The 14,885-nt window shown below is 36.9% G+C and overlaps 1 protein-coding gene across 1 annotated transcript; it reads right to left on the bottom strand.

Moving 5' to 3' along the window:
* Window positions 1-475: 475 nt before the first annotated feature.
* LOC104221526 (phosphoglucomutase, cytoplasmic) lies at window positions 476-10,342 on the bottom strand. Its single transcript, XM_070152798.1, has 19 exons — window positions 10,190-10,342; window positions 9,961-10,049; window positions 7,613-7,694; window positions 7,448-7,503; window positions 7,069-7,182; window positions 6,885-6,947; window positions 5,690-5,809; window positions 5,499-5,599; window positions 5,071-5,130; window positions 4,874-4,973; window positions 4,593-4,750; window positions 4,406-4,501; window positions 4,207-4,270; window positions 3,989-4,070; window positions 3,709-3,884; window positions 3,538-3,614; window positions 1,203-1,335; window positions 879-995; window positions 476-780 (listed from the first exon to the last, which is right to left on the bottom strand). The coding sequence occupies exons 2-19, from the start codon at window positions 10,039-10,041 to the stop codon at window positions 709-711; spliced, it is 1,752 nt and encodes a 583-aa protein (XP_070008899.1). The 5' UTR covers window positions 10,042-10,049; window positions 10,190-10,342; the 3' UTR covers window positions 476-708.
* Window positions 10,343-14,885: the final 4,543 nt, after the last annotated feature.

Raw genomic sequence — 14,885 nt, 5'->3', positions numbered from 1 at the left:
TGAAAAGTGTATGATAGGTTTGAATGAAAATTACGATGTGTACGGCAACTAGCTCAGCTATCTTGTTCCTGTTGTACGAGCATGCGAGCAAAGGGAGTCATAACCAACATAGATGTGCAAAGGTTTGCTCCAAACATACAAACTTAATGAAAAACATCAGAGAAGTGAAAATACAACAATAAACAGAGGGTGGTTGTTAGTATGTCACTCACTCGAGGGTTGAGCCTTTTTGGCTATCAAGATACACAGGATGAGGCTGCCTGGCTGACAACCAAAAAAATATATAAGGGGAAAGAAAAGAAAAAGAGTGCAGCACACCTTGGCCAAAGTTTAGAAGAAAAATACAGAAAATCCTGATATCAAAAAAAAAAAAGTACTCAACCGACTGAAACTAGTCAAGGTTGGAAAAGCTGAATAAGAATTTGCAGAAGCAAAGACCGTTCATAGCAGTAGTCATTTAAAGATGAAAGAGCAATGAATCAAAGTACAGAGAGATAGATTGCTGCATTTCTATATTTGAACAAGACTCTTCAAATCCAGACATGAGTTCTTTCACAGTAACCCTCATTGGATGTGGACCATAATAAAAGACAAGAGAATATCTCGATATCTTGTAAATTCAATGGTGTCCATCCAGTGAGGACAGTAGGACTATTCAATTATTTAGTTCCTAAGATACAAAAGCAAGTATATCATACACGAATAAGTTTATGTAATAACAGTTGGGGCAGAACGGCCAGTGTATTCCTGCATTTTCGATAGCTTAAGAGCAACCTCCACCTGTAACAAGATAAATCTCATTTACCGAAAACACCAAAATATAAAATAAAAAGAAGATGGTGCATAACAAACATTAACTTTTCTCCAACATTACTTACCAGTGGAGCAAGTGCTTCCTGAGAATCTCTTCCAATCTTGGATGAATCCTTCTCGTACTGCTCAATGTACAGACGGATAGTAGCACCTTCCGAGCCAGTTCCAGAGAGACGGAAAACCTAGCACAGTCCAAAAGGTGGATAAGTAAAACACGAAAAGATCATGACCATATGCACCCAAAAAGAGTTAATTCTTTCGGTAAAAAGAAATGAACTCAGAACAGAATTTGAATCCCCAGTTAACTGTGTATACTTTTCATATTCCCATGCACAACAGCTTCTAATTCACATATTCTAAATACTGCTAGAGCAGCAGAGATCCCTTACCAATCGTGATCCATCTTCAAATAGATATCTGATACCCTGATGCTTTGAGACCGAACCATCAACTGGGTCCTTGTACTCAAATTCATCAGCATGAACGACACTTGAAACATCTGAATGGATTCCCTTTATAATCCTGTATGGGAAATTATCTCGAGGTCAAGTATTACATAAAGAAACGACACAGCAATAGAATCAATCCTGTTCTAGAAAAAGTGCCTACATGACAGTATGACACATTTTAACGTGGCCACCTTGAAAACTCACAAAAAGGCCCCAGAGACAAAATCCAAGCAAAATTTATTTTCTACTGACATTGCAAGTAATATGACTGGTAACATGGTAAATACCAAACACATTACAAAAAGCAAGCATGCCACATATTCAACCTCAAACTGTGCTGGCTCGGATGACGAAAATCTAACAGATAGAAGTCGGGATCTCACATTCTTCTAATTATAAAAGGAGGTATCAACTGTTTGTGTGACGTTTCTTGTTTTTTTGGGGAAAACCTGAAACTATCACAATCTTGAACAGATTATACAAGCAAAAAGACATGCTTTCTGAATTTGGGTTACAGGGTACAACAGATCAAACTTCTAGCTTAAAAAACACCCATCGCAATAAGAAGCTCTCCTTTTTTTTTTGTTGTTGTGATTAGTAGCATCAAAGTACTGTGATAATGCAACATGAGTTGGTAATAAGAAAAACTTTGATGTATCTAGCATGAAAATCAGGTATAAAATTTATGAATTCAGAAAACTAGAGAAGTGATCAAGCAACTAGGAGTATTATTCAAGCCTAGCTCTTAAGATCAGCAATGGGGCTCTATAGATGAAAATGAAAAAAACTACCAAAAGCATGCCAAGCTGGTGAGCTGCCAATATAAAAAATGGATCTCAATAAACCAGGCAAAGAAAAGCCACCATTAAGCAGAACCTCTAAAGCGGAAGAACAACCATGACAAAACTTGACAGACATGGAAACTCAAATAGAGATTAAACTATTCCTGGTCCAAATGTACAGCTAAATTTGAATAGGATGAACCTACCACAAACTAAAATATGGCCCCTTGCCCCATAGAATTTCGTTTGGCTGCACCCTAAATCAATTGAAAGCTTGTTAATTTAACTCATCCCATTTCATTTATTTGGACGCAGGAGATTGTGAACCAATTGGGCAACAATTTCCATTGGTTGATTCTCAAAATCACCTCTTCGGAAACAAAAACACCCAAGTTCCTAATATGCGAGGATATTATAAGGAGAAGGGAGGTGGCTTCAAGGAAAGACCAAATAATGCAAATGCTGCCCACATGTAATTAATTGATTTATTCATCCTTTTCATGGCAAGTACATGGATTGACATAGTGGTAGATTATGTTTATGCCGATCCAACATATGAATATACTAAAGACAGTCAAGCATTTGACTCGATGGCCACAGCCATGAGCCAAGCGATTCAAAAGTACTCTGACTCTAAAGTCATCTTGCCAGTCAGAAGAACACTTGATGAAATCATGGAAGGCATGCCGAAGATTATGATTTGGGATAGAAAATTCTCCTTTACATACTACGGAAGGATTTCAGTTTGTTGGAAGGAGTCATAGATAGATCTACAGGGGTAAGGGGCAAACAATCCTCTCCCAAACGACACAGCAGGTCTCTATTAAATAATAGCACTTAAAAAATTAAAAGAAAAAAAGAAAAGAAAAACAAACACACAAATACAGTAATGGCCTTTTTTGCTGTATTCTGCCTCCTTCCTGTTAAAGGTGCTGCGATTGTCAAACAAAGCTAGAAATAAAAGGCCTTAGCTCTAACGTCATCCTGGCAATTAGAACACCTGACGTAATCGTGGAAGGCATGCAAATCACAATTTGGTCTAGAAAATTCTCCTGTACTTCCTACTACAAAAGGATTTCAGTTTGTGAAGAGGAGTCAGATAGATATATGGCGGTAAGGGCAAAAATCCATCTCCCAAATGACACATCAGATCTCTATTAAATAAAGGAGTAGTACAGGTCTTTTTGTTGATGTATTCTGCCTCCTCCATATTATAGTATATCCACAGTTCTTACATGCTATCTATAACTGCTCCAAGTGTCATTGGGTGCACCGGATCAGTCTAAAATCTTATGTCGTAACTACTGTTCAAGGAAGACCTACTACCTTGTGTTTAAGCTAGTATCTTCTGGAATTTCGCATAAAAAGGATGGACATCCTCAAAATACAAAGATAAGGAAATAGAAATATATGATGAGTGAAAAATTGCATAATCATGCTTTAGAAACCTTGGGTATTCCAGAGAGAAACTTGAAACTAAAAGGATGGCTTACTTGTTAACTTCATCAAGGGAAGATTGCAGCTTCACTAAATGAGCCATGAGCTCCTTTGCAGCACCAGCATCAACATTCTAGAAGAAACAAAAAAATTGGTTGACATGATTTAAGTTAAGCAGACATAGAAAAGCTCATTTTACAGTAAATAGGGAACTATTAAGCAAAAACCTCGTAGTCATATCGAGTGTAATAGTGACGTCCATAGGTTGCCCAATGTTGGCGAACGATATCTTCAACAGTCACAAGGTTACCTCCCCCAAGGTTGTCCTTATTTTTATAGGCAAGGATAGATAACCAAGCCAAAACAGCCCATATTCCATCTTTCTCTCGAATATGGTCTGAGCCTGTGAAGACATAATTGAAAAGATTTATTGCCTTAATGTGTCCAATTATATTGTCGAACCTATTTGTATCGATTTGATACAAGAATCAAGTCAAGAAATCCAACCAGTTCCAAAACTTTCTTCTCCACAAATTGAACACATTCCAGCATCCATTAAGTTACAAAAAAATTTCCAACCAGTGGGTACCTTAACAAAGAAAAGATAATCAGAATGCTGAAGCAGTAAAGGCAGATATGGAAAACTTAAAACCAGCACTCCCTCAACCCTCCACTAACAAAAGAAAAATAAATAACATTTAAATGCCAATGGAGCAACATAGTACCTCAAAGAATTTCAAGTTCAGATGTTTCGCAACAACATCAAGAGCAGCAGATGTGGGCATACTCCTGTAGAAAGGATAGCATTGCATCACATTAAACTCTGACATATTTCATCACAAGATGAATAACTCTTAAATAGAAATCTTAACAACACAACAATCATATAAAGCTACGATCCAAAAAAAAAAAGCCGATACGGACCTGGCAACTCCTTTCAATCCTCCAGAAAAATAAAGAATTGCTTCTACAGCATTGGCAGCAATGATAGCAACAGAATCAGAAGGAGTCACAAAGAATCTATCACAACAAACAAAGGAAACAACAAAAATTAAGATGCGATTTTAAGCAAGTAATACTTGTAGTTCAAAGAAAATCAACAAGATGTTACCTTTTCCCCAGGACCATGTTACGGTCCCCATCTCCATCAGCAGCTGCCCCAAATTCTGGTGGATTGGGTTCGGAATGCGTTTTAGACAATCCCATACGTGCAACTAACTCCTTTGCGTATGTCAGATTGGGATCGGGATGCCCTCCACCAAAATCCTCCTATTAAATTAATCATACATATCATAGAAAGAAAAAAGAAGTCATAAAATATAGCTTTAAATAAAACAGAAAGCCAAACATTTTAATGAAAGAAAGGTCACAATGCAAGGAAAGCGAGAAGACCTTAGGAACACAATTTACTAGAGAGCTTTCATTTGCACCAAGCTCCTCCACAAAAATACGTTTTGCATGAATTCCAGCAACACCGTGAAGTGCATCATAGCTACAGTGTGCAGAGATGTGAGTACCTAGCAGATACTCCTAGCACGAAAAGGAATTGACAGAGGAATGTACATCAAAGAGGTGTCCATCGTGCATACCAGAAACTAAAATTTGGAGAAGAGAGCAACTTCTGGATAGATGGGAAGTCAAATATTGACCTGGAAACAGATATGCCATGTCAAACATTGAGTTAGAAAAGAAACTATTACTATAAAAAGAATAACCATATGAAAGGTAATAAAGATGAAAGTTAGCTTCAGAAAAAAATTCAACGACAAATGCATGAAGCAATATCAGTTTTCTAAGTGTTCAGTAAACAAACTCTAGACACATCACAAAGCCCTTAAAAATTGGAAAGGAATGGCACTCAAAATTCAGAAATAGCTGAATTAGTGCCTTTGCAAAAAAATTGTTGATTGGCCTTTCCATATTAAAGGACATATTAAATGTATAAGCATTACTTGACATATATCCCAACTGAAAGAAGAAAGACATTTATTTTTGCACATAAGAGAAAGATTCATACTTCAACAATTTCAGATAGTCACTAGTTGAATCAAAAACATCAACGTCAAATTTCCCCCCTGGACCCTCAAAGCTGGAGACACCTGTTGTAGATATGTCCACCTACATTCAAGTTGGGCGATATCAGAAAGTTACTGCATCAATCAAATTAAGAACTTCAGCAAAATGTAATAGGGAAGGAGTACATCTTACATCAGGCAGGCCCTCGGCAATCAAGTAGTCCTTTATTGTTGTGGTGTTCTCATAGATCTTGTTTGTTATACCTTCTGGTGCAGGTCCACCATTTTCCATGTTGTACTTAATTCCAAAATCCTGCAGGTATTATATGAGAAACTATACTCTTCAGGAAGAGCTAGAAAACTCGAATTGCTTTTTTTCCTTTTATTGAATTGATGCCACCAGAACAAAATTCACTTGAGGATATTCAAAGTACACCAAGATATTTTAAACACTGTAATAGGTAACCTAACAAGGTAGTCTAAACACTCTAACAAGCATTCTAAACAATCTGTAGGATATTCCACAACTATCTTATCTTCGTAAAGCATTTTCCCACCGCCGGTCTTCTCCTCTAAATAAAACATGCTTCAAGGCCAATAGTTATTTCAAAGGCATTCCAAACTCTCCAATAAGTATTCTAAATAAACTGAAAGGACCCACAAACATTTCATCAACCATACTGTATTCCCGACTGCCACATTTGTCCTCTGAATAATAAAAACACGTATAGAAGGCTGTATTTACATGTCCTGTTTGGACTGCCCCCCCCCCCAAGCCTCACGATAAAAGATAAAAATTAAAGAAAGCTAACTCCTTAAAAAATACAAAACAGGACATGTAAGTTTTGGTTTTCATGTTTAAAGTCAGATAGATATCTAGGCCAAACAAGCAATAATAGAACCTATTCTTTATCAAAAACAGGAAGCAAACTAATTAAAGAAAGCTAACTCCTTAAAAAATACAAAACAGGACATGTAAGTTTTGGTTTTCATGTTTAAAGTCAGATAGATATCTAGGCCAAACAAGCAATAATAGAACCTATTCTTTATCAAAAACAGGAAGCAAACTAATTGTACTAATGTCTAATTATACATCCTTAAAGCTAAAGTAATGATTTTGCTCTCAGTACATAGCATGAATTTTCAGGTCTCACAAGAGTACAATTAGTTATAGCAAAAGTAAGGCACAAGACAAACAGTGAAAAGAAAATCCAAAATTCTACTTTTCAACAGTGGATCAAACATGGGCTCAATAAAGGACCATAAAATCAGTTAAATCCTAAAATAGAAATTAAAAACCTTCCAACTCAACAATCGGTTATCACACATTGTCGGAGCAAGAAAGCATCAAAAGCAACAATTGATTAAGAAAAAATTGCCGATACTACCTCATGAGGGCCACCTGGGTTGTGACTTGCTGTCAATATAAATGCCCCAGTAGCTTTAGAACCCTGTATTGAGTATGATTTATTAAGTTAAAAGATACTGGAATCAAGTAAAACCATATCACATAAAAGGAAAGGGAAATATGAATTAAGCAATTTGAGGTAGCTCTAGAAGCAAAGCACTTACATCAGCCCCGACTCTCTCACGAACAACAGCTGATACGGCAGGAGTGGACAAAAGTCCATTTTGACCAATCCAAACACGTCTAACTCCATTTGCTGCTGCCATTTTTGTAATGATCTGCAATAAACAAGACCAAATCGGTTATAGTCCGAATTATATCCTTCAATTAAGCACCCAATATTCATCAGTACAGGGAGCGTAACCATTAAGCAAGTTAGGCATGGGACCTCCATAGGAACATGAAAAAGAAAATAATTCTGTTTTGTTTTCAGAATGTCCCCTATGCATTAGAGAGAAGATTTCCACGGTATTATTGATTGTGTTAAAGCAAACAAACAACACAAAATAAAGAATTTCATTGGAAAAACTGGATCAATAGTACCTGGATGGCATCCTTCGAATAGTAGCGGCCATCACCAGAAACCACAAGCGTAGCACCTGCACGTACAAAAGTGCGATTAGAAGAGGATATATCTATCAACAATTCCATTACATGCAAGAAATGTAGAGGACTTCATCCAGAAATGGAAAATATAAAATTCCATACCTTTAACTCTGTCAGCTCCAAGGGCATTGAATGTTGCCTGAACAAAATTTTGCAAGTAATGAGGTTGTATGAACACCTTCACCTGAAACAGTCCATCCAACTTCATGTAAGACTCAAAAGTCAAAGCCATTAAAATAACAGTGCATAATCAAGCAAAGACACTCCACATAGGCTGAAGATCATGCGGAACTACTGATTAGAAGTGCAGGTTATTCATAAGTGAGCTTAACTACAATTTACCAGCCTTGTAAATATTCAAACAAAATGCAGAAAGAGTTGCAAAGAAGACAAACATAACGCATAATTAAACTACTGTTCCAGCTGTCTCTGGGAGAACCATAAATGTTAAAGGCATCCACCCTTACAGAATTGTAAAGGAAAAAAGACTAGCTACAAGCCAATTGGCTAAGGTGGTAGAGTTTAAGAACGTCACTATAACTTCTTGGGGGTCCGGAATTGCGTGCATGTGTGTGTTTCCTTTTTTTTACCCCACCCACTCCCTCTTAGTACATCGAACTAGTCAGAGAGAGTTTTGTTGGGATCGAAATAACATGGTGCATGCGGAAGTTAATAATGCAAACTTTTGAGACGATAAGTGAGATGAGAGAGAAAAATATACTAAACTAGGTATAGTAATTTAATATGGCTTGATCAATTGACTTACATATGATGAAACTATTATAAAAAATAAAATAAAAAAATAAAAAATATCCGGAGAAAAATGCCCCCCTAGACAAAACTCTTTGAAAGACAACATTGTGGATATTTTTTGCTGTTAATGTTGTTATTTGAGAAGGAAGCCTCAATTTATAGAAGTGCAAAACTTCTCTTTCGATAAAAGGATAAAGCATATGAAAGAGATTTAATCCTTTTAGGAGTCTTTTTCCCTTCTTTCAAGAAAAAGAGTCCTAATAGATTAGAAATTCAGAGCAAAATCTTAACAATTCTAACCTTGGCCTGAATTTTCTTAACAAAGCTTGATTCGTCTTCTTCACATAATTTTTATCATTGCTGCTTGCCATGATTAAAAATAGGTATAGGTCGAAAGAAGCCCAAGAATTAGCTAAAAGGAGCTCACACGTTAAGAATAAGCACGAGTCAAAACTGACATTGGTTAAAAGAAACTCATGCGTTAAAAAAAGCATGAGTTAAAACTAGCAGTGGAGCTCATACGTTTCAAGTAGGCATGGCTTAAAACTGGCATTGGTTAAAAGGAGTCCAAATATGGGTTAAAAAAGAGTTTTTATTTCTATAAAAGATGCAACAGCAGGGGTTTTGAATATTTGTGATTGTAATTTATCTCCACGTGTATCATCACGTTCAAACTTTTTGGATAAATCTTCATTATCGTCCAATTAGTTGCGGCTTGATTTGAACTCGCCTGAATCTATCTCCGGTCTTGCTTCGAACCATTGACTCTGAACCATTGGCTCTAATATCACTTGTTGGTATTGAAATAACATGGTGAAATACCATTAAGCTAACACCCCTCACCGGGAATTACGTTTCGTTGACATTCAACAATCTTTTTGGTGGGTTATGAATACTCCCACGATCCCAAATTGATCAGTATTTTTAGCTTAGAAAAAGTGAATATGAGCAATTCACAGATGGGAAGAAATCACCAATTTTTTGTTTGCCTCCGTTGGGATCTAAAACTCTAGATTAATTTTTCAAAAATAGGATTCTTATTTTAGAAAATTACACACAAAGTAGTATATACATTTCCTTTTTTCCATCACATACAACTGAATCTGATATCTAATGAACGTGTGCAAGTTTAGGTCTAGACCTTCCCAGGAATAAAGTAAGAATTCCTCACTTGATCTAATTTAAGTAGCTTAATTTACGTCCAAAGATGAATGCACGAGGACAAAGTTGATGAGATGCAGGCGAATAATATTAGCTTGTACGCAAGGAGGACCAAATCAACTTTGAAAATCAAAGAGGATTATTTTACATCAAAATTTCAAATTATTCACAGAGGAGGCACTCGTTACATCATTTGATATTTTCATTCCATTACTACAAGGCCCATTCACTTGCTATTTATCCCTTAGATCTATATCTGCTGATTACAAGCATTATGCATTAATACAAACTTAAAGAAAAAGATAAAAAGAAAATGCAGGCAAATGCAAAGGAAAGCGGATCGAACTCAACAACGAAGAGATCAGGAAAAGAAACTCAAAACTGATCAAAGCAGCTGAAAATTTCACAGATTCGGCGAACAGGAAAGGAGATAAAACCGTGCTTCTACAGAAATCACCACGAAAATGCGGCAAAATTGATGAAACTGTTGAACTTTTTGTTTGAATTTGATTTAGCTTAATTCATTTGAGGTATACCTTCTTCCGGAGACCGGAAGTACCAGGCTTCTGGCCTTCGAACGGCGTAGTCTCGACGCGAGTGATCTTGAACATCACCATTTTCGTCACTGGAAAAAATTAATCAACAGTACACAGAATCAGCCAAAAAAAAAAAGAGAATTCACACAGAAAGAGGCACACGCAGTTCCATCTGCATTGCATACATGTATATAGACAGAACTGTAGAGAGAGAGGGGGGGAGGCTTACATCTGAAGGTAGGGGAAGATGAATGAGAGAAGGACGTGTGTGTGAGGCGTTCGAGAAGAGAGTGAATGACTAATAAACACACAAATAAAGCCTGTACCAAAAAAAAAAAAAAAAACAAATAAAGCAGAGGGAAAAAAAGAACATGAAAAAAAAGAGCTTATTGTAGCAATGAGAAAACAGAGGTAAGGTAGGATATTCTGTGGGTGTTTTTTATTCTCTCTGATTTTTGAGATCGTCCGTAATTATGGGATGAAATAGCTTCGGCAAGAATAGAAATGCTAAATAGAATTGTAACCATTAAACATCCTCAAGAATGCCGTTTTCTACTCCTCTCTTTTCCTTTTCAAGTTAAAATATTATCTTTTTTACCAGAAGTAAAATTCTAAAAGTTAAAAAAGATAATAATGGTCTCGCATGAGAGAAATTTTAGGAAAGTGAAATGATTTTTGAAGTCTATGAGTTACATGAATTGGACTATTCACGTTTTAGAATTTGAAACTATACAACAACAATAAAAACAACAAATCCAGTGTAGCCTTACTCCTACCCTGAAAAAACAGAGGTTGTTTTCAATAAAGACTCTGCTGAAAAGAAGAGAAAGCAGCAGCAACAAGTAGTAATAACTCAAGATATTAAGAAAACTGAGGCAAAGAAAGCAATCAAACAATAGATAGTAAGAGCAATCTAAAAATAAAACGAACACAAAATATTGAGACAATCGACGCAAAAATAGCAATCAAACAATGTGTAGTATTGTTAATCTAATAATAAAACAAAACCATACTAACATTAATGTTACCGGACTAAAAAAGAGAAAGGGGTAGTTGTCGCGCCCCCATTTTTCCCCTTTTACGCTAGGAGAGGAGTTTCCGGGTTTCGACATTCATGGGGTGTACTGACTCATTTCCCTTTTTGGGGAATTGGGTATTTTGAAGAGTCGCCACCTAATGATTTAAGGAGCATTAGGACACCTATAGAGTTTATTTACAACTAGGTTTGATAACCAGAGATTGGGTAAGGGCTTGAAATTATCCCAAGGGGAATGTGTTAGGCACCCCTCAGGACCCACTAATGTGGTTCCCGGCAAGATAATTCTTTTGTGAATTTGTGCAATTAGCAAGTAAACAAATAAAGGTTCAAGTAATAGGGGATTTAAGTTAAACGCACAAACGTTTGAAAACAATTATTGAAAGGCAAGGTTTGAAAGAGTTATAAGCTAGACATGTTTGTAAAAAATAAAGGGGGTCCTAGATTTGTTTATAATATGGATCACCTCAATGCAATACCCGGTATGACACTTCTCAAAAGAGGGGATACACGTGGTATTAGCACACCGGTCATCATATCCATATCTACCATTCTCGCCCCGTTAAGGTATTAAAGCGCGGATTGGTCTCGATCTCTATTGCATGCTATTACTCGTCCCATTTCTATCAGTCCCAGAGGAATTTAGGACTACTATTCCTATAAGAGGGAGGGTTTTAGGCTGACTCTTAGGTTTAAAGGTTAAAATGCTAAGGCGACATATAAAACATATAGGACTGCATTTTTTAGGGGAACATGTAAGCAATTAAAAGGCTCATGTATACCTCCGCAAACAATTCATATAAATAGCATGACTTAAAACATAGTTAAGGGCTGAATCATAAAATCCTAAGGCAGAGTTTGAATTAGAACCAGATTCATTATATAACTCAGAAAAAGAAGTCTGAATCAGGCCTGCCTGCTGGTTGTAGCAGTTGGTAATTAACAAAGGTGGTTCCAGTTTTATTTAAATAGTTAGCTAAGGCTTGCCTAGGCATAGTAGTGATGTCCTATGAGCATGATATCTATTACTGATTTTAATTCCTACAGACATGGTATCTAAGTATTAAAGGCTGATTTCAGTCTTATAGGCATGGTATCTAATTGAATATGAAGTGGAGTAGGCAGGATTTATTTTATCAAAGCGAAGTTCCTATAGGCATGATTTTTATTAAAAGGGCATTTAGACATAGCAAAACTATGTGAACCACGCAGAATTTTATTAAACCAAAGCAAATCCTATGGGCATGTTTCTAACAGATTATATCGAAATACACCTTATAGGCATGTTATCTACCCTTCTAATAGCTGAAGCATGCAAAATCACCCTATCTCTTTTCACTAGCCAGCCCCAATATTGTTTACAAATAATTACAGCCCAAATGATTGAATTACAAAAGAAGTGCAGAAATAAGAAAATTACAACCAAAGGAAAGTCTTATCTTGACTTCCTCTCTGAGTTATGTAATGAACCACTTTGGTGCCAGAATTTCAAAGCCTTTCTCATACCTGGGTATGTCAAAGTTCCCTAAGGACCTCATGAGATCTCAGGCAGTGCTTACACCCAGGTATGCATAACCAGACAGAAATGAGTGCGGTGTGGAAGGGCCAGCCCTTATGTGTCCAAGTTCAGAGGGAGCTCAAGGGTCCCAAGGCAAGGCTCACACAAGAGGGGCAGAACCTAGGTTCTAAGAGTAGAGTGGAAGTGCAGAACATAGTTGAAAAAGAGTTTGTTTAAAACTGGACTGGCAAGTCCATTTTTGAAAGTAATCAGTAGCAGAAGTGTTTGAAATCAGTTGGGGTGATGAACAAACTCAAACACACAGAATCGGTAATCACACCAAATGGTCAAGGAGTTTTGGGAATACATTGTATGAAGCATATGACCCCAGTAGGGGTTAGGTTTGGTCATGCACATCAATGGCTGATGCTGGCATGCCCACAAACTAGCCAGAGAACACAAACACATAGAGAGGATATGGGGTTTTGGATTCATGAGTCAGCAAACACATAACAAGTGACTAACAGAGTGCACACATAAGGAGGCATTAATTTAAAAGGGGAAGGGAACATATTACAACATGCTAGTAATGTAACTTAACCGCAGAAAACATAAGCAGAAGTAGACAAGAATGAGAGAACTTGGAACAATTAGAGAAGCATGTGGTTGTTGAGGCTTAAAAAATTAACTAGGACATACCAGTAGAGAAGCAAAGTGCAGAAAGGAAAGGTAAGCAAGATTCCACAGTCTAGCCTTGGCTTTCAGCCGGCTAGATAGAGCAACAGAACAAGTAGCAATAAAGAAAGAGAGAGTTTTTGAGTGTAAGTATGTGTTCTGAACTCAAATTGTTCATGTGTTTAAAGAAAAAGAGTAGGGTATTTATAATTTTTGAAAACGAGCGAAGAATAAGGTAATAAGTAAATTCTTAATACAAACATGGAAATAATCATAATCAGAATCAATTAACACAAGTGATTTCCTTTAATTAAGGAATCACTGCTTAACGGATACTGGCAGGTTTAATTAAGGAAAGAAATCATTTTGGGATAGATTGATTATTGCCATATAAGGGGGCAGTAAAAGCATGAAGTAAATAATCAAGTCTAAGTACAAAAATATGCTTAGTTAGGGAGAGGATTCAGCAAAATAAAACATCACGGTAAAGGAAAGGAATCAATTAATTTTAAACTAGTGAGTAAAAAATTAGGGTTTATAGGGGAACCCTTTGCAATCAGTCGTAAGATTGAGGGAGTCAGAATCAATCAAGAAGGGGTCATGATTTTGCACCTCAACATATAAATAGCAAGGAATGAACAGGCATGCAGGGTCAAACATGTTGACAAAAAGAAGCACCACAAACATACAGTAGCAGTAGGGGTAAGCTAGGATTCAGCAGTAGGAAAAATATTCGAAGCACAGTAGTCAAGTAGGTCAAGTAGTCACATAGAATCAACAGTGAATAAGAACATAGTAATAGGTAAGAGAGTCAGTAGAAAGTAAAGGTCTCACAATAACAAGTGAGGAAAACTCTTTTAATAAATTAGGGCTTCGACAGTAGTTGAGTTTAAGAGATGATATGAACTCAAATCAGATAAGTCAAACAAGGAGAAGAGAGTCAGAAACAAAGAACTTAATCGAACAAGTACACATTTAAACAAACAGGCTCAAAACTCGGATGAGATCAAAAAGGGACTAGGGTTTTCAACATGCTGAATCAAGTAGAAGGAAGGCATAACAAGTTGTTTGAACATAGTAAAATCATGAAATAACCCCAAAAAAATCAGAGAAGAGATCTTTAGAAAGAGGTTAAGAGAAAAACCCTAATCGTTGAAAAATGAAGAGTCATTTTGAAAGAAAAATTGAAAAACCTTCGAGAAAACACTTAAGAAGTTCATAGTAAGCACAGATCTAAGATAGATCTGAAAGAAAATAAAAAGATCTTAAAGCTAGGGTTTCAGAGAACCCATAAAAGGTGAGAGAAGCCTTGAAAAGTTACTGATCTAACAAGAAAAGTCAAGGATCTGACTCGAACGGCCATGGCTGGCCGGAGAAAGAGCGGAGACAGAGGTTCAGCAAGGACTGGACCAGATCTCTCATGGAAACAAACACTCAGGAGCCATAGAAGGCCGATACACATCTTAAATGGCCATGAGAAGCCATGGATTAGGCAGGGGTTGAGGTGGATTATAGTGGAATTAGATGGCAACGGCTAGGGTTCATGTGAGGTTGCAGAGAGAATTGAGAGGGCAGGGATTCGGAGGCGGCGTTTGGTGAAAAGTTAATTAGGGTAAGGGGTCGTTTAGGTTTATTTTAGGAAGGGTGAATGCTGGCCGTTAATCTGAATGATCAACGGCCTGGATTAAAGAGGGTAGGTAGGGGATCCGGGTTGGG

Source organism: Nicotiana sylvestris, chromosome 8 (genome assembly GCF_000393655.2).
Source record: "Nicotiana sylvestris chromosome 8, ASM39365v2, whole genome shotgun sequence".
NCBI lineage: Eukaryota > Viridiplantae > Streptophyta > Magnoliopsida > Solanales > Solanaceae > Nicotiana > Nicotiana sylvestris.
The sequence above is the reverse complement of the archived record's forward strand: the minus strand, read 5'-3'. Positions and strand labels throughout refer to the sequence as shown.

Excerpts from the sequence above, each read along its gene's own strand:
- LOC104221526 (XM_070152798.1), bottom strand. The coding sequence starts at position 10,041 with ATGGTGATGTTCAAGATCACTCGCGTCGAGACTACGCCGTTCGAAGGC. Across the intron at positions 4,502-4,592 it reads AACATGGTCCTGGGGAAAAG|ATTCTTTGTGACTCCTTCTG; the intron begins GTAACATCTTGT and ends TTGTTGTGATAG. Across the intron at positions 4,071-4,206 it reads TGAACTTGAAATTCTTTGAG|GTACCCACTGGTTGGAAATT; the intron begins GTACTATGTTGC and ends TTCTTTGTTAAG.